The sequence below is a fragment of the Tetrao urogallus genome, assembly GCF_951394365.1.
Source record: "Tetrao urogallus genome assembly, chromosome: 3".
Taxonomy (NCBI): domain Eukaryota; kingdom Metazoa; phylum Chordata; class Aves; order Galliformes; family Phasianidae; genus Tetrao; species Tetrao urogallus.
In genome coordinates, this window is record NC_136815.1 from 37428181 (window position 1) to 37446243 (window position 18063).

General features: G+C 39.9%; 1 protein-coding gene across 1 annotated transcript; it reads left to right on the top strand.

Moving 5' to 3' along the window:
- Positions 1-1517: 1517 nt before the first annotated feature.
- Positions 1518-16942, top strand: LOC306945160 (DGAT1/2-independent enzyme synthesizing storage lipids-like; the record flags this gene model as incomplete). Its single annotated transcript, XM_079533865.1, is given in 10 exon segments — positions 1518-1539; positions 1542-1565; positions 1568-1920; positions 4700-4728; positions 4730-5028; positions 7026-7190; positions 9502-9695; positions 15411-15471; positions 15824-15963; positions 16838-16942. Coding segments are annotated over 10 exon segments (1392 nt in total).
- Between the last annotated feature and the right edge of the window lie 1121 nt (positions 16943-18063).

The window sequence follows — 18063 nt, forward strand, 5'->3', positions numbered from 1 at the left end:
TACATTCAGTACATTCAGATCATTTACAGGTCTGGATAGAACTTTCTGAAAGCGCTACAGCAGTGTCACTCAGTGATCAGCAGCTGACAGGCAATTATGCCTCCATCAGGAACTGTGCCATGAATCAGTAATGTGGAAAAGACAAATTCTGAAATCTCTCCTAGTAGCCTTTTCATTCATTATTTGAATCTATTCATACATACACTTTTCTTTCCTGGTATTCACTTGGGAAACTAGATTCTAGAATCTCCCATATTCATTTACAAACCACTGTTATTCCTCAATTTCTTACTTAGTATCAAAGCAAAAAAAGGAATCTGTCCCAAACGGGTCTGTAATCAGCACTGGTAAGGCTGCACCTTGATTACTGTGTTCAGTTTTGGGCCCCTCACTACAAGAAAGACAGTGAGGCCCTGGAGCATGTCTGGAGAAGGGCAACGAAGCTGTGAGGGTTCTGGAGCACAAGTCTTATGGGAAATGGCTGAGGGGACTGGGATTGTCTAGTTTGGAGAAGAGGAGGCTCAGGTGAAGGCCTCACTGCTCTCTGCAATGACCTGAAAGGAGGTTGTAGTGAGGTGGATGTCAGCCTCTTCTCCCAGGTAACAGAGAGAGGATGAGAGGGAATAGTTTTAAGTTGTGCCTAAGGGGATTCAGGTTGGATATTAGGAAAAAATTATTCTCAGGATGGTGAGGCATTAGAAGAGGCTGCCCAGGGAGGTGGTGGAGTCAACTGTTCCTGAAGGTGCTCAAGAATTTTGTAGACGTGGCTGACTGAGGAACAATTGTTCAGTGGGCATGGTGGTTGACAGTTGGACTAGATGACCCTATTAGAGGCCTTTTCCAATCTTAATGATTTAATGATTCTATGATTACTCCTTTTTTACCACACTTAAAAATTAGTACCTGTTGATCTTATCTGCCTAAGAAAGATCTCTGTCCTGTCAGTCATACAGTGAGTAGTAGTAATGGAGAAGAGTATTTAGGCTTCCCCTGCATCATGTATCTGTAATAGCATGGCTTAGCCTTTTCCATTTCAGTCACGCCCACAGTCTGTCTGGCACCCTGTTCTGCCAAGCTTTTAAAGATTTCTTCCTTTGCAAAAGCATTACACATTGTCAGCTTAACAGTCAGTGCCGCTGCCCGCACGTTTCCACGCTCGACGTGAAATGCGCACTGCCCGCTACTCGCTCCTTATGACCGCTAACAGAGCCCGTGTGACCAACCCCGAAACCCGCTCCCTGCAGCGGTAGCGGTTTTAAATCCCCTCCGCCCGCGGTACACGTTGGCGGAACGCTGCGGTTTCGCAGCCCCGCGGACAGACAGCCGTCAACCATCGCTGTTCGCCCCGCAGCGAGGGACTGAGGGGGCCGCGGGAGCGGGGAGAGGATGAACTGAAGGCTGCCGCTGGGACGGGCAGCCGAAGAAGGCTGAGAGTGCGTGCCGTGCTCCCCCCCGGCCCCCGCTCCGCCGCTATCTCCAGCGCCCATCCAGAGGTTTTCACCTGGGACACGGTAAAAATGGAGGTTTGGGTGCGGAACCCAGAGGCCCAGCCCCGCCTCCCAGAGCTGCGGGCGGGGGCGGCACGGCGCTTATCCCGGGCCGGGACCCAGTCGGCGTGGCGCTCCGTACTGCTGCGGGCAGGTGAGGAGGGCGGGCGAGGAGGGCGGGCGGCGGCGGGGGGGCGGCGGCGGGGGGCGGGAGGGGATCGCGAGGGGATCGCCGTGCCGCGGGGACGGCGGGCCCTGCGGAGCTGTGCGGATGGGCTCGTGCGAGGAGCCTTCTTTGGGGCAAGTGCATGAGAAACGCTCCTCTGGATTGAGCGCCCTATGTGCGCATGCAAAAGGTGGATTGTGCGCTGAAAGCAGGGGGATGGGGCTCTGTCATTTCTTGCCGGGTGGCAGTTCTGCTTCAGAGGGATGGGTCCGTCAAGTTTTGGGGTGGATGCGCTCATAATTTAAGGGAAAGCTTTAGAAACACAGCAGTATACAAAGTGTTTGGATTTATGGGGAGAGGAATGGTGGGCTGTGTCTGTATGGGAACAGCAGGAGTTATTTTCTGTCATAAAAATTCTGGGAAATATAAAATGGGATTTATTTTATGTCTGAAGGCAAGATGTAGAGTTGAACAGTTATATCACTTCTATTGTGAAATAGAGCAGTTAGCCTTGACAGAATAGAAAGTAGGAGCCTAAAAAAAAAAAAAAAAAAAAAAAAAGCAGGTATCAAGAAGTTCTGTCCAGTTTCGAACTGCTTAATGCTGCTCTTCCCATTGTGCTCTGCTAAGCCTGCAGACAAGAGCAAAGCACTGGGCAGCAAGACCAAAATTATCCATTATTCAGTTGAGGCTGGAAGCCAACTGTGAGGTTTTAATTTTGCTGCCACAGGTCTCTTGCGGCACTTTCATTGTTGCTTTGTTGCTTTTCTGTTCCCTGGATTATTGCGTTAGCTGATATGTCTGTTCTTATTGACAAATGCTCCTTCAGTATGAGCTGAGGATCTGAATGACTTACACTATATGGGTATTTTATTGGAAGGGTAGCTCCCTTTAAGAAAGGAGATGTTACTTCTGTCTCCCAATGACATCATTTGCAATCTCCTATTGTAGATAGGGTTATTACTCTGGAATTTGGTATGCTTTATAGGCGGAGCCAAAACAAACATCTTGCACGACAACACAGATGATGTTTTCTGGAAGAGCAATGGAATTATTCAGATCAGTAACGTTTCATATCCATCCTTAGTTGAGATGAGAAAAAAAATGGTTCCTTGACTTAAGGAAAGTTCATTCAGAAGATGTTATGCCCGTTTGTTAGGCTTTTATGGCATGCTCAGTATTAAAGAATATGGGAGCTGCTCTTGGCTCAGGTTTTAGAAGAGCAGAAGAGGAATTTCTCCCTAAAATTCTCAGCAAAACAGCAGTTACGAGCAATTTCGGTAACTCTCACGTTGTCCTGCTGTGCATAATCAAGTGGGTCTTTAGGAAATGATTTGTAACAGGCACTTGGATAGATGTGTAATAATTTCTCTGTACATTGACTGATTAAAAAGGATGCTGCAAAGTTGTGTTGGTCTCAGCAAGGGGCTGGTGAGAGCTATCCAGCAGGACATGGCAAATGTGTGAAATTCTAAGTTTAGCTACTGGCTGTAGTAGCTCCCAGTCTGAAGACTCCATAACAACGTGGAATCCATTCCCTTCCTTCCTCACCCAGCATTGCAGGCTGAATGAATTACTGGCAGTGGCGTTTACAGCCTCTGACTGAGTAGCTTGGGGCAAGCCCTCAGCATTGCCTTTTCCTAAGGCCTTGCAGCAGAGCATACTTCACAGGCAGTGAGGATTTGTAGTCCTTATTCTGTGTCAGCAACTTAAACCAATTAGTATATCCTTGCTATAGAGTAGCACCACTATATCAGCCTTATCCTTCTTAAGCACCTTCTAAGCAGGGTTTTTAATATCCAAATCATTCAGACTACTCCTTTTATTTCTTTCATTTTACCAATAGAGTTTCTCACTGGTGAGAGTTTCTAAATCTTGTTATATTTTATCCAGGCACCTATCACCAGTATATAAAAAATTCCATACCAATTTTGTGTTGCTCTTTGCCAGTTTGGTTTCATTTGTGACATGCAGAGCATGATACAAAACAGTGCTTGCTTCCTCTGTGCTCCTAGCTTAATGTCCTTGCAGCTACTGCAGTTGATTTCTTTGGCTTGGTAGCAGCCATGTCCTGAGGAGCTGAGCCAGTGTTCATGGTACTGAGGCTGTGCTTTACACCAGTCCACTCCAGTATTTTACCCAGGGCTTCCAAGAAAGAAAAGAGTCAGTGCATCTCCTATAAGTATTCAGCTGAAGACACGACGTCAGAGCTAAGTCTAGGCTTGCTGTTCTCTTATGATCTTGGCACTGACTGTAGCAACTGTAATTTGTTTCTTGTTGGTACTTGTTCTGGTGTTGGGCCAGAAGAATTTACTTGTTAAACAAGCAGTCACCTGATTGAGGCTGAATTCAGTTATGGATCACTGACTTTGTGATGTTTAAATCTCTGGCTAATGCTTAAGACGCTTAAAACAAGCAAGAGATGCTGTGATGCTGTTGCACTCCAGGAAGACCGTTACCTGCTGTAATGCAACTGGAGTCAAGTGCAGGAACAGACCAATTAAGAGCTGTGTTTGGGGCCATGGAGCTTTTGCCAGGCCTGTTAAGTCTGAAAGAAGGGTGTATTGGCATTGTTGTGTGGATGGGAAAGAGCAGCAAAGAGCTTCTTTTCATAGTGCTGCCAGCAATTAGCAAATGCTGCCCCCCAGACTCCTCTAGCTCTGCAGAAGGAGCCAGCTGTTCAGGCTTTTCCTAATGGCAAAATTGTCTTGAAGGTCTGCTGGGAAGAAAGGTGTTCCTAAGGTACACCCCTTACTTGCCTTGTTCTCTGGCTGCACTCTGGACTCCAGCCCTTGTACTCAGAATCCTGTTGTCTAGCAGTGTAGGAAAGACACTTAAGTACATATGATAATCTCATCATCCTTTACAGGCAACAGTGGTAGCAATTACCAGCAGTTATCTTAACATGACAGAGAGAGGAAACACGTTTGACTCTGAGATATGACAAAATAGCTATCAGATATATCTATGGTAAAAATTTTCTTTTAAATTGAGAAGCTTGCATGATCAATTAGATTATTATTATTATTTTTTCTCTTTCATGCAGGACATGATAGATAGAAGAGAATCCTGCACCAGGACAGATACCTATGACCTACCTAAGCTACTTTGCTTATGTGCTGGAAGAATGGATTGCAGTGGAGTACTTGAAGAAATATTTTTTCCACATAGTCATCATATCAGTGACAATTAGTGCAATATTAGTTTTTTTTATAGTTCCTTTAACAATCCTCTTTTTCATTTACCTTACTAACGTGTTGCTTATAATATATCAGAGGAATGGCGAGGTAAAAGCAGATCCCTTGAGTGATGTTTGGGATAGTGCAAGGAAAACTGTGGCAAGCTTCTGGGATATATATGCAAGAATATGGCATGGTAAGTATGACATGACTTAACTGGAGCTTTGAATTACAGTCAGTAGTAAGTACGCCTAAGTTTTAATTCTTCCAAATGTATGCAAGTGATTATGTGTGTGTGTGTATATATATATTTATATATATATATATATGTGTGTATATATATGAAGTTGCACTTTCATTTGGCATCTAACCAAAATTTCTCCCTCAAAGACTGCAATTTAGAGTATTTAGAATATAAGGGAGCAATGAGATTATGTACAGGATACATTTTTCTAGGTGAATAGGCAGATGCTCTTCTTTTTATATGGTATCAGAATGAAGTACTGTATTAATGTTAGTTTTACTGAATTAAGGGCAAGGGAGATACAAAAGCAGAAATAAAATTATGTAGCTTGTTACAAACAGCTACAAAACAGCTTAATATGGGATTGAAAACAAAATAATTCATTGGAAATGCAATTGCTGTATTTTTGGCTGAGGAAAACTTACTGTGTTGTGATAATATAATTTCAAGAACTGTATGGAAAAAGAAAAAATAAGATGCCACGTTTAAGTTTGTACTGTAGAAGAACTTAAAAGTAACATGATTTTTAGTTTAATTATGCTTAACCTTCAGACATTTTTTCACCACACCTTAGCCCCTAGGGAAATCCTCAGCCAGAAGCTCAACACCTGTTCTTTGCACAGATGTAGTTTAAGTCTATTAGCAAGACTTAACTTGCTGCCCTAAGGATAAAGAATAATAGGTTGTTATCAGTTACTTGCTGCTCTTCTTCACAGCTTTTACTCTTAATCTTTGAATATCCTGCAACTTAGAACTTCCTTAACCTATTTTTAGAACTCTGCCTGCACTGTCCTTGTCTTTTCCTCCCCAGATGGCTTGTTTATGGAGCTGTATCAGGGATGGAGATAAAGGCAGGCCAGGCAGAATAAAGTTTTTATTTAGTAGAAGCTGTGGCTTTTGCAAGCCTCCTATTTTGGCTTCACATAAAGCCTAGATCAAATATAGGAAAAACCAGGAAAGAGATTCATAGAAGTCCATGTCTATGAGGAAGTTCCCTTCCCCCATGAAGGAATGGTTTTAAGTCTCATGGAGTGAGTTTGTATTTTGTGGATTCTTTTCTGGACATAATACAAAGTTGCCATAGTTTATGTACTTATGTAAAATCAGAATGAAAAGTTCCCCAGCCTTTCAGTACTAAAGGCAGCCTATAAATAGGAGGGGAGTCAACTCTTTGGAAGGGTTGATAACAGCAGGACAAGGGGAAATGGTTTTAAGTTAAAGGAGGTAAGATTTAGGTTGGATGTCAGGGGGAAGCTCTTTACAGTGAGAGTGGTGAGGTGCTGGAACAGGCTGCCCAGAGAGGTTGTGGATGCCCCGTCCCTGGAGGTGTTCAAGGCCAGGTTGGATGGGGCCCTGGGCAGCCTTGTCTGGTATTAAATGTGGAGGTTGGTGGCCCTGCATGTGGCAGGGGGGTTGGAGATTCATGATCCTTGAATTCCCTTTCAATCCCGGCCATTCTGTGTGGGTGTGCGCGCGTCCCCTTCTTCTCCCAACCTTTTCATTCTGTCTGACACAAAATAGAGATTTGTATTTCCATATTTCAGGAAAGCCTCATAGTTGTTTGCCTCCCCTTCTGATGAAGCTGTTTCATACTTGTACAGTACTGTGGGTTTTTGCTTGTTCGTTTTTTTCACAGTAGCCTGAAGAAAGTTCCAAACGGGCAAAATTTTGCAGTGATGTGATTAAACTCATGTGGGAAAAGGCCTGTTTCAAGTCTGATCTGAGGATTAAGTTGTTCAATAAAGTAAACCACTAAGTAGCATAATTTGTGGTGTTTGAGGGGCTTTCTCTTTGCTGTTAATCATAAGTTCCATACAGAACTTAACTCTTTTCAAGCTAATGCACAGGTGTTTACAACTATCTGGAAGTCAATTAATAAAGGACAGTAAAAAGTTTGCTTTAAATTGCCAAGCTATCATTGTTGGTGCACTGCTTTATATCCCAAACAGGTTATGAACTTCACGGTGTAGAAAACCTACCAGAAGGACCAGGCATTGTTGTTTATTACCATGGAGCTATTCCGATAGACTACCTCTACTTTTTATCTAGGCTATTTCTCTGGAAGAAGAGACTTTGTCTGTCTGTAGCTGATCATTTTGTCTTTCGTTTACCAGGTAAGAGCATGTTCCCTTGTACAGGCATCCTGAATGCACTGAAGCTGTTGCTGATCTTGGCAAAAATAACATTTACTACAATTGGAAGGCTTTTAAGAGGATATCAGAAATAAGATGAAGGTTACCAGATTGCTGCAAAAGAGATCTCTTTTTCAAGAGATAAGTGACAGAGTAGTATTTCAAATTGAAGAGTAAAATATTTTTGTTATAAATACATAGTAAACTTAAACAAACAAATAAAAAAACCCACCGACAACCAGAAAGCCCACAAATAATAGGAGGCAGGACTCTCTTTTTGCTGCATTAGTAGAAAATGTAGTTGAAGGTAATAGACTGAATAAAACTGTTTTTCATGCAGCTTTTCTTGTGCTACTAATCTGCTTTTTAGCAGAAAAATTGCATTTTGTAGATCCATTCTTTGAAGAATGCTCATGAGGATATGCTGTGCCAAACTCTCCAAAAGGCTTCTGATCTCAGGTCCTTCATATAAGTCTGTTAGATAATTACACTGTTACAGGAGAAGTCTTGTGAATTAGTAACTGGTTAAAAAGTGGGAAAGAAAGGGTAGAAATAAACAGTTCATTTACGTTACAGGGAAGTAGCAGTTATTGGCATATCAATGAAAATCTGTGCTGGCACCTATATTGTTTGAAATGCTCATAATCTACATCTGAAGTGAGGTAGCAAAACTTTATCCTGGTTGTTTTTTTTCAAAGCAGTAAAAATTCACATTACAGTTATCTAACCATAATGAATCGCTAACATTAAATGATAGATGAAACAATATTAAATGTAATGCGCTGCAGGGAAAAAACAACAACAACTTTAAATAGGCAAATAATAAACAGATAATTAGGCTTTAAATTCTGTAGATGACTTTAGGAAAATATGTCAGCTCAACTCTCAGCAATTACCGAGAAGCAAGCAGAATTTAAGGATTATCATGGAAAGAGAAGAAACAAAAACCTGCATGAAGGTGCTCATAATGCACATGGTATCCAAACTTGAGTGCTGAGTGGAATTCTGTTCTCTAGATGTAAGTAAAGCTACAAAGTAATTAATGCACACACACACACACACACACACACACACACACACAAACCCCCAAAAAACAAAAACAAAACAAAACAAAAAAACCAAAAAAAACAACAACACCAAAAAAACATGGATGATCAGAGGCCTGGAATGGCTTCCTCTGAGGAGCCAGGTAAAAGGAACAGGAACAGAAGTCTTACATCACTAAGGAATATAAAAATGGCTGTCAGGTGAAGTTCCTGGGGACTGGAAAAAGGGAAATATTGCTCCCAATTACAAGAAAGGGAGAAAGAGAGAGCCGGGGAACTACAGGCCAGTGAGCCTCATCTCTGTGCCTGGAAGATCATGGAACAGATCCTCCAGGAAGACATGTTAAGGCACATGAGGGACAAGGGGGTTATCTGAGAAAGACAGCATGGCTTCACCAAGGGGAGGTCATGCTTAACCAATCTGATGGCCTTTTATGATGGACTGATGGCATTGGTGGACAAAGGGAAGGCAACCGATGTCATTTACCTGGACTTGAGCAAGGCCTTTGACATGGTCCCCCACCACATCCTTATCTCCAAATTGAAGTGAGAAGGATTTGAAGGGTGGACTATTTGGTGTGTAAGGAATTGGCAGGAAGGTTGTGGTTTGATATAGCAGTTGGCAACCCTGCCTGTGGCAGGGAGGTTGGAACTTGATGATCCTTGAGGTCCCTTCCAACCCAAGGCATTCTATGTGCTTTTCCATCTATGTTTTGGGCAAATCCCAGAGAAGAGACTCATTTAATGGTTTGTACAGTGTTGAGACTACCGTGTTAAATTGGTACAGCAGCCCAACTTAACCACAGAATACTCAATTTAACAGTTTAAAAATCAGTGTTTAAAATGTTAAAAACCACGTCTTAAAAGAACTCTAAAAATATGTGCTTGTTAAGTATTTGTATAGCAAGCCATATCCTACTGAAAAAGAAAATTTACATTTATTCTGCATTAAAATCTATTTTAAAAGAACTGGCAAGAATAGATACTTTCAGATTTCTCGCTGTGCTGCACAAATCTCAGTTGTGTGACTGCTGTTTTGATAATTATGAAAATAGTGTGTGTAAGCTTTGACTTACTGAGGTGCACTTGATAAGTCGGTTCATCTTTATAAGATGTGAGCAAAAACACTGCCAACCAATATTCAGTCTGTATGTATTTTATTTACTTGGTACTTTAATCTATATTCATGAGCATTAGATTTTAATTTGGCTGTAATCTTGTTCTTACATGCTGCTTATTTATTGCAGGGCTCAAATTATTACTGGAAGTGACTGGTGTTATGCCAGGTACAAGGGAGGAGTGTCTCAGTGCACTGAAGAATGGACACTTGGTGTCTATTTCACCAGGTGGAGTTAGAGAAGCCCTATTCAGTGATGAAAGTTACCAACTCATGTGGGGAAATCGAAAAGGCTTTGCTCAGGTTGCTCTAGATGCGAAAGTGGTGAGTATTATATGTATATTTCATTTCTCATATTGACTGTATTTCAAAAATCTACACTGTGGTCTTTCACAATACTGATGTAATGCATTGATGTTACCCTTTTTTTTTTTTCTTTCTTCTACTTTTTTTTTTTTTTTTTTTTTTTTTTTTTTTTTTTCTCTGAGGGCGATCCAGGTTTTGTTTTTACCATTTGTCTTCATGTTTGTGAAAAATTGTATCAACCTGCATAAGATGATGCATCTGCATTAGCACTCGAGTTTGACTGAAACAGTTTTTTCATCTTCCTTACTCATTATGCTTTCATTTGCACCATGGAATGATGTCTGAATACATGAGCTGCATTCCTTTTGGCAGAAACTTAAACAAAAATTGGAATCTAATATCCTCCAACTTCGCATGGGCATTCAGTCAATGGTACCAGATAAGAATTAGTTCCAAGTAAATGCAGGGCACTGCAATGTATTCAGTGTTGATGTCAGATCCCCAGAGTCAGCTGTTTTCCTTCAGAAGAGTGTTCCTGTTAGTTCCCACTGTGCTAATGTACACATGGCCACAATTTCAGTTATATTGTCCATATTGCCTTCAAATACGAACTTCCACCACTGTGTCTGATATCTTCCACAAAACTTGAATTTCTTACCACCATTTTCTTTTTCTTTTTGCATAGCTGTATCTATTTTTTATCCCATTTGTTGCTTCTCATACTCTTAGTTGCTTTTGCCAAAACACACTAGGTTGTGAAATGTGTCCTTTTGTGTAATATTTCTTCACTGCTCTATCTGCCTTTGAAATCTTGTGGGAAGAAAACTAAACACTAGAATAAATTTAGAGAAATTTAATTGCTCAGTGGAAAAAGTATTTTTAGCCCAGGACTCATACCTCTTTGTTGTATGGCCTTTTGAAAGTCACACTTTTGTGTTTCTGTTTCCTCTCTCTTTTTCCCAAAAAGTATGGGCTTTTAAATGCTAGCCAAAATACTCCATGTATTGTAGGGTCTCATACATCACCACTGGTAAGAAAATATCAGAATCTGGATAGGATAAACTCAGTCAAAGTCATGTTAGCATTCCTTTACAGAATCTCTTCTCATGTATTAAGTTAATAATATACCTGAAAAGTCAGAGAGTTGTAAGTTTAACAACTTAAAGTGATTTCCAATCACTTGTTTTCATATCTGTCTTTCAAACTTCCCCAAACATTAGAACAATGTTTTGCCAGATATTTTCACTTCACTTGCAACCTTGTAGTGTTACCCTAACATGTAATATCGACATCTTTCAAATAAAAATTGAATTTAAAAAATAATATTGTGTGACCTTTATCGAAAACTTCACAGAAATCCTTGCTGTGAATCCTCGTAATCTTTTCACTTTTCTATAATTCAGAAGTAGGGAGAGCTGAATAGTGAGTGGTAGCTAACATTCAAAAGCACCATCTGTTGACAAGTGTTTTTTCTTCTGAGTTAGTGAATTGGGTATCCCTTGAGGATAAAGTTATGGACTGCTTTTCAGTATTGTGAGCATCACTGCAATTAACTTGCAGGCTCCATTGAATTTTCGGCATCTTTGCTATTTCTCTGGAAGCCTTTGACCAGAATTAACTGAGATGGGGGGGGGGGGGGGAGTTAAGTGCTAGGCACTTAATAATGTTGCCCACTCTACTGCTCATATATACCATTTCTCATATAAAGTTAGGTCAACATTAATAACTGGACTCTGTCGTTTGACAAATTTTGACTTTGATTGCTCCTGTTTATACTTGCTACGTCCTTTTCAATACTGGTCAAACCAGTCTCAGACTTTGACTCAAGGTTGTGGATAAACTCATCTGAACTGACAGAACTTGCTCTGTAAGGTAGCAATTCATGTGCTTTGCTAATACTTACTCAGATCCTGGATAAAGGCAAGAGAAGACTGGTAGCACTTTGATTTAAATTTATTCATCATACAGTATAGCCATCAGCCAAAGAAACACATTTTACTGTACCTGTAATGACTACATGGCAGTTCCAAATCTGCCACAGGTGACTTTAATGGGAATTTCAAGACTGAAATAACTTTATCTATCTGAATAGACATTGTCGTTCCTCGTATAATGTTACAGAAGTCCAACAGTTCTCGCACTGAAAAACTTGAAGAAAAACAAACAAGAAATGTAGTTTTATCCTCTGTTCTTGCTTGCAGAATCCCACATTCTGTTTCCACTTCATCTTGTATAACTACTCTCAAGTGGGCACTGGGAATAGTGTTACTATTTAATGTAATGTTATGAATCAAGGAACCTCCTGGACCTGGATCTGTGTCAATTTCATTTAGGTAGGCCAGTGACCTGACCTTCAGAAACATCCTCTATCTATGCCTAGAGTTTGACAGGCTAATGGAGACAAGTCATTTCTGATGATTGCTACATCACTTTATCTATGTTTGTTTGCATCTTTTACCTAACTAGATACACAGGTGCTGCAGTTTTTAAATTTCTTATAAAAAGTAGTGCTTCAGACATTTTTCTTTCTTTTCTGTAGTTTAAAATATACACATCTGAAGATCAAGAATGTTAGAATAATGGTGCCAGTCACTTTGGTTGGAGGCTGCAAAGATGCAGCAATGTCCTGAGACTGGTGATGGTAGGCTATAATATCCTGAGCAAAAACTGGGAGATCAATTGCAACCAGGTATTAAGAAGGGAGGGAATCATCAGTCAGGTGAGGAAGTGGTAGACAGACTTAGTAAGCACAGGGTCAAAGGTGAGGTGGAGAATGGGGATGTTGTGTGTCTTCACTTCGGTAGGGCTTTTGACTGTGTTTGCCACAACCTTCTTGTAGACAGGCTGACAAAATCTGGGATAAGCAGGCAGTAAGATGGATTAAGAAGTGGCTGAACTGCTAGGCTGAGAGGGCGGTGATCCGCAGCACAAAGTAAAGCTGGAATCCTTTGTTAATTATCTGAATGATGGGATAGAACGTACCCTCAGCAAATTTGATAATAGTAAAAAAAAAAAAAAAAGGAGAAAATTGGCCAAAACACCAGAGGGTTGTGCTGCCATTCAGAGAACCTGGAGCAGAGAATAGTCAGAAATTCTACTTTTCTGAAAGAGTGGTCAGGCACTGGAATGGGCTGCCTGAGGAGGTGTGGAGTCACTGACCCTGGAGGTGTTCAAAGAACGTTTGGACTTTGTGTTGAGGGACATGGTTTAGTGAGTACTATTGGTGATAGATGGATGGTTGAACTGGATGATCTTAAAGGTCTTTTCCAACGTTGGTGATTCTTTGATTCTCCGTGACTTTGTGAAATGCCTTTAAGTTCAGCAAAAGGAAATGCCAAGCCCTGACTGTAGGGAAGAATAATCTTATGCAACAGTATGTGGGACCATGGTACCAGTATAGAGACCAACCACTATTAACAGGGATGCTGCAGGAGGTGATCTCCAGAGCTTCCTCCTAACTTCAACTATCCTGCAGTTCTGTGATTTTATTTATTTATTTATTTGAGTTGGCTGGGTATGATCCAGCTCAGTTTCAACATAGTGAATCTAAATCTATGGATTATGATTTTTCACTCAGAGAGTGGTGACGCACTGGAACAGGTTGCGTTGTAGATGCCTCATCCCTGGAGGCATTCAAGGCCAGGCTGGATGGCTCTGGGCAGCCTGGTTGAGTGGCTGGTGACCCTGCATGTAGCAGGGGGGGGTTAAACTAGGTGATCGCTGTGCTCCTTTTCGACCCAGGCCATTCTATGACTGTAGTGTCTCAGCCAATCAGACCTAAGGCTCTGGTTGTGTTGCTTTACAGACACAAACATATATATATAGTATGTACAGCTTTTTATCAGCCTAGGGACCAAATGCTGCTACTTTCTCTTTAACTCATCAAATGATCGCTGTAGGCAAGTACGTTTTGCTGGCTAGATAGTGAAAAGATTATTCTCTTGCACTCTTCCTAAGAAATTCAAAAGCTTTATGTATGTTCAATATTTTTGCAATGTGAAGGGTTGGTTTTTTTTATTAAATGGTCATCACTTCTGTTCTGTGGTAGTGGTTCTTAACAATATGATGGTGTTCTGTGCTTCCTTTCTTGAAAAGTAATTTCAACATGTTCAAAATACAGTTCCATAAAATGTAAAGGGACAATACAGGTGAGAAAATCTTTGTATGTACTGATCCCATTACTGTTATTTTGTCTGCAAAATATAAAATCTCATTGCAGACTGTAAGATACGACTTTCAAGTTCAGCTATCTCATGTGTCTTTCTTTTTAGCTACAATAATGAAGTGAATTTGCTTTCTTATTCTGTAATTGCCGAAGGACGTGCACTTCAGAGGGAGTCTAGTACAGGTCAGTGAGGAGATACAGTTACCTTATTTGTCCAAGGAATTTGCTGAAGTTTCTTCCAATGGCCTTATTATCTAAATATTATTTTAGTGACACCTTTCCTTGAGAAATACATTACTTTGAGGTGAGCCAAATGTGAATGCCTACTTGCTTTCTGCAGGACTTCATGAACTGATTGCTTTTCTATTCACAGCATACATGCTTAACATTAGACAGAGAAATTGTAAAAACTTTATTTTTTGATTCTGCAAACAATACTGTCCATTTAAGCTTTTACTGTAATATCAGTTAACATATATTACTCAAGATAAGCTGTGTATAACTGCATTTCAAAGGCACAGGAAGAAAAACCAGACCTAATCAGGATGCAAGTCCGTGTTGAAAAAACCAACAAGGTGGACTAACAATAACTTTGAGAAAACAGAACCAGCAGCTTTTGACATGGCTAAGAGGTCACCAAATAACCACTAGGCCATCTCTGTCTGCCTGCCCCTTATACCTTGCTAAAAACAGCTATTGAAGTTCTGCATCTTTTTATCGGCACGATCACAGTAGGACTAATGCATTCAGAAAAACAGAAGTTGCTCTTCTAATTTTCTGTTTTGCTATGAGAGAGTTTAAGTAGTCGTCACCCTTTAAAACACCAGAGATTGAAAATGTGATTCTGATCTTGCGTTACTCGAATAATCCTTGAATCAAACCTAAGGATTTGATCATCTGCCTGCTTACAGATAAGTACCATATTGCATCACACTGTGGTGAAACCAGGGCACTTGACTCTCACAGCCAAGTGTCCCAAAAGGGCATTGCATCTTATGTTGCGTGTGTGCAACTCTTTCTGAAAAGTTTCATTGGTACAGTCTTTAGTTAGGATTCCTGATGTCCAGGATAGGCTTTCAAAATGAGACCTGGGACACAAAACTCAAAATCAATTGCTGATAAAGGCACTTCATGCCAGTGTAAGGAAGCTTGCTGATTTATCATCTTGTTTAGGCAAAACAGAAGTTTAAGCCTTTGTTACAGTCATCAAAGAAGATGGGAAGACCATTCAGTAGACTATTGGCTACTGGGATATGATGCACTGTCTCTCCCTTCGTGATTTCCTAAGAAAAATATTTAGCGTGTGTCTGAAAAATTAATATATATAAATGATCAGAATTTTGGAACTTCTGGATCTTAAGATAAGCTCTAAATATAATGAATTACCATTGCAAGACACACTGCAACCTTCAGGGTATTGATAACAAAATTTCACATTTTCTACCTGACCCCAACCAATGATTATCTTTTGTATTCAAGTAATTTTCTTCGCCGTATTAACAGACACTAAAATATAGATTCAGATGTCTAATAACATTTTGACCTTTTTGTTTTTCATGGTTCCGTAGCCTATCATTCCAATGTATACTCAAAATGTCCGGGAGGGATACAGGATGTTTAAAGAACGAAGTAAGAACTTTAAAATATACTTCAAACATTTGGAATGTTTCATCCACTTTCCTCCTAGACTTTGCTTTTCAGACTTTTGCTTCCTTTAGATTCTTTAACATGCTCATTGCAGGTCACAGGTATCTCAAATATTAACTGATTGTGTTGTGTGATTTCATTCTCTGATGCAGTCTTATTTCAGTGATCTATTAATTCTATCAAGCTTTGTGTTGGTGAACAGCTGCCTAAATCCTGTCATTTGTTCTCGATTGCCAAGTGAAGTGTGCATTTTTAAGGAATCTTCAAAATCCATCAGATTTCAAGCTTGCATTGTGTTGTCTATGTCTATAACTCACTTTTTCCTTCTCTCCAGGATTTTTCAGACAACTGTATGAAAGTACTCGATTGCCATTCACTCCTCCATATGGAGGACTTCCAGTTAAATTTCGCACATACATAGGGGAGCCAATACCTTATGATCCGAATATAACTACAGATGAATTGGTTGAAAAGGTAAGTTAGCTCTCCTTGCAATCATAGGTAGGGTTTGCTCCTAGCAGTTTAGGAGGCTGCATGCAAAACTCATACTAAGACTTCATTTATGCTTATTCTTGGCTTTTAGAAGAATGCTATTATGTTTACCTGTATAAATGAAATTTAAAGTTCCCATGGAACTTGACTTGTTTATCTCAGTCAGGTCTAGTTGACCTCTGTCTGATGTTGCCTTGGAAAGAGCCAGGAAAAGTTTAGTTACCTTTTACTTATATTAGCATGACGCACTGCCATCGCTCTGCAGTAGATCACTGTAGTATTTGGCTCTCTTGAGTTTAAATAGTTAAGAAAAACAAGGAGAGATTATTTTCTATCCCTAGCAGAAATACATAATTTGCATTATCTATGAATTTATGCATTCTCATCACAAATTTGCATTTGAACCTTATGTAAATTTTAACAGTGTTTAGTTATTGTCTTACTGCGTGTATGCTGAATATGATAAACTTCCAGAAGAATTCATGTTGGGAAGGATGTATGGAATTCCCAAGCCTGTTTTCAACACTGCCAGATATGAAATCAGACTAGGTTAGTGAGCCTGGAAGTTGCATAAGTTTAATATCCGTATGTGTAGAGGCTACTTGAACTTAGTAACTCTCAGGTTTCATATGTCTCAGCAATTTGAGCCTAACCAAACTGCGATCAATGTTTTTATTCCTTTCATTTCACAATAAACCACTGTTAGGATAGCTAACTAATATAAAAGACAACTTTTTTTCTTAAATTAGATCTATGTGTGAATTTCCCAATACCTCTTAAAACTGACAAGAAGCCAGTGATTGTACTGTTCTTTATCAGTGGGTATGTAAAGGTCAACTTTCTCCTCTCTTTTCAGACAAAGACTGCAGTCCAGGCTCTAATAAAGAAGCACCAAACAATCCCAGGCAGCATATGGAAGGCTTTATTGGACAGATTTGATAAGCATTGTAAAACTAATTAGAATACTTAAGTTTATTTTACTGTTTTTACAGCATGCAGTAAAAGACAATGTCCTACAGCAGCGATGACTAATTGATGTTTAACCAGTTTAATTTACAAGCTTCTATAATCAACAGAAGAAAACAAAGAACCTCTTGAAGATTCCCCCGCTTAAGCTCTCTTGCTCTTTGAGAATATTCTTGAAGTCAGGAAGAGTGGGCCCTTCAATTAGAAAACTTACATATAATGGGCAATGCAAGTACAAAATTTCCCAAACTGAGATCATGTAGCCAGTTTGTGACAGGTTCTTAAAACAAATATTTACATGCATCCAATGGGCTCAAAAGGTTTGCCTGGTTCTGTGGGTTTTAAGAGTTTTGTTTTTAAGCCAGGTATTAGACTTATACAACACAGCAGCTTAATGGCTCAGTGTCCTTAAAGGTAAGAATCCTGCATCCAACATTTTGCTCTGATGGAGAGAAGTCTTCTATCCCCTTGGTACAGTGAAGGGAGAGATCCCCTCCCTTTTTATAAGATGAAAAAATCTGGCTTACTCTGGAGAAGAAATAACAGTGACAGAAATTCTTGATTCAGATTCTAACTACAGTTTGACGAAAAAAATTAAAGTTTTATACTCTCAAATCAGGAAAAAAGAGCTTCAATTAAGTGTAGTGCTATGCAAATACACGTAGTAGTACTTTCAAGTCTGTGTTGGTACATTCATGCACTACTGCACCATGCAGTACGGATACAGTGCTGCTTGGAAAGTGGATGTGCCAGCAGTGTCATTTTCCTAATACAGCTTTCAGAATACTGAACCTTGTTGTAAAACAGAATGTGTTTTTACAAGCTAGGGGATGTTACTGTTGTTGGGAGTGGGAGAGCTTTGTGCAATTCATTAAAATTAATTCATTAAAAGCAACAAAGTCTGTTAACTTTGGACATGAAGGAAGGTCATTTTTTGTGCCTCAGTATTTTTTCTTGTGCTTTTAATACCTACATAATCTTTTCCCTCAACATCCTAAAATTTTATGTAGCATCTAAGAAAATGCCTACTGTCACTAGAAATCTAAATGTACTCTTTGGATTAAAATAAACTTCTCCTCTTCCTATATTCCTTCTCCATAAATATTTCTTGCACAT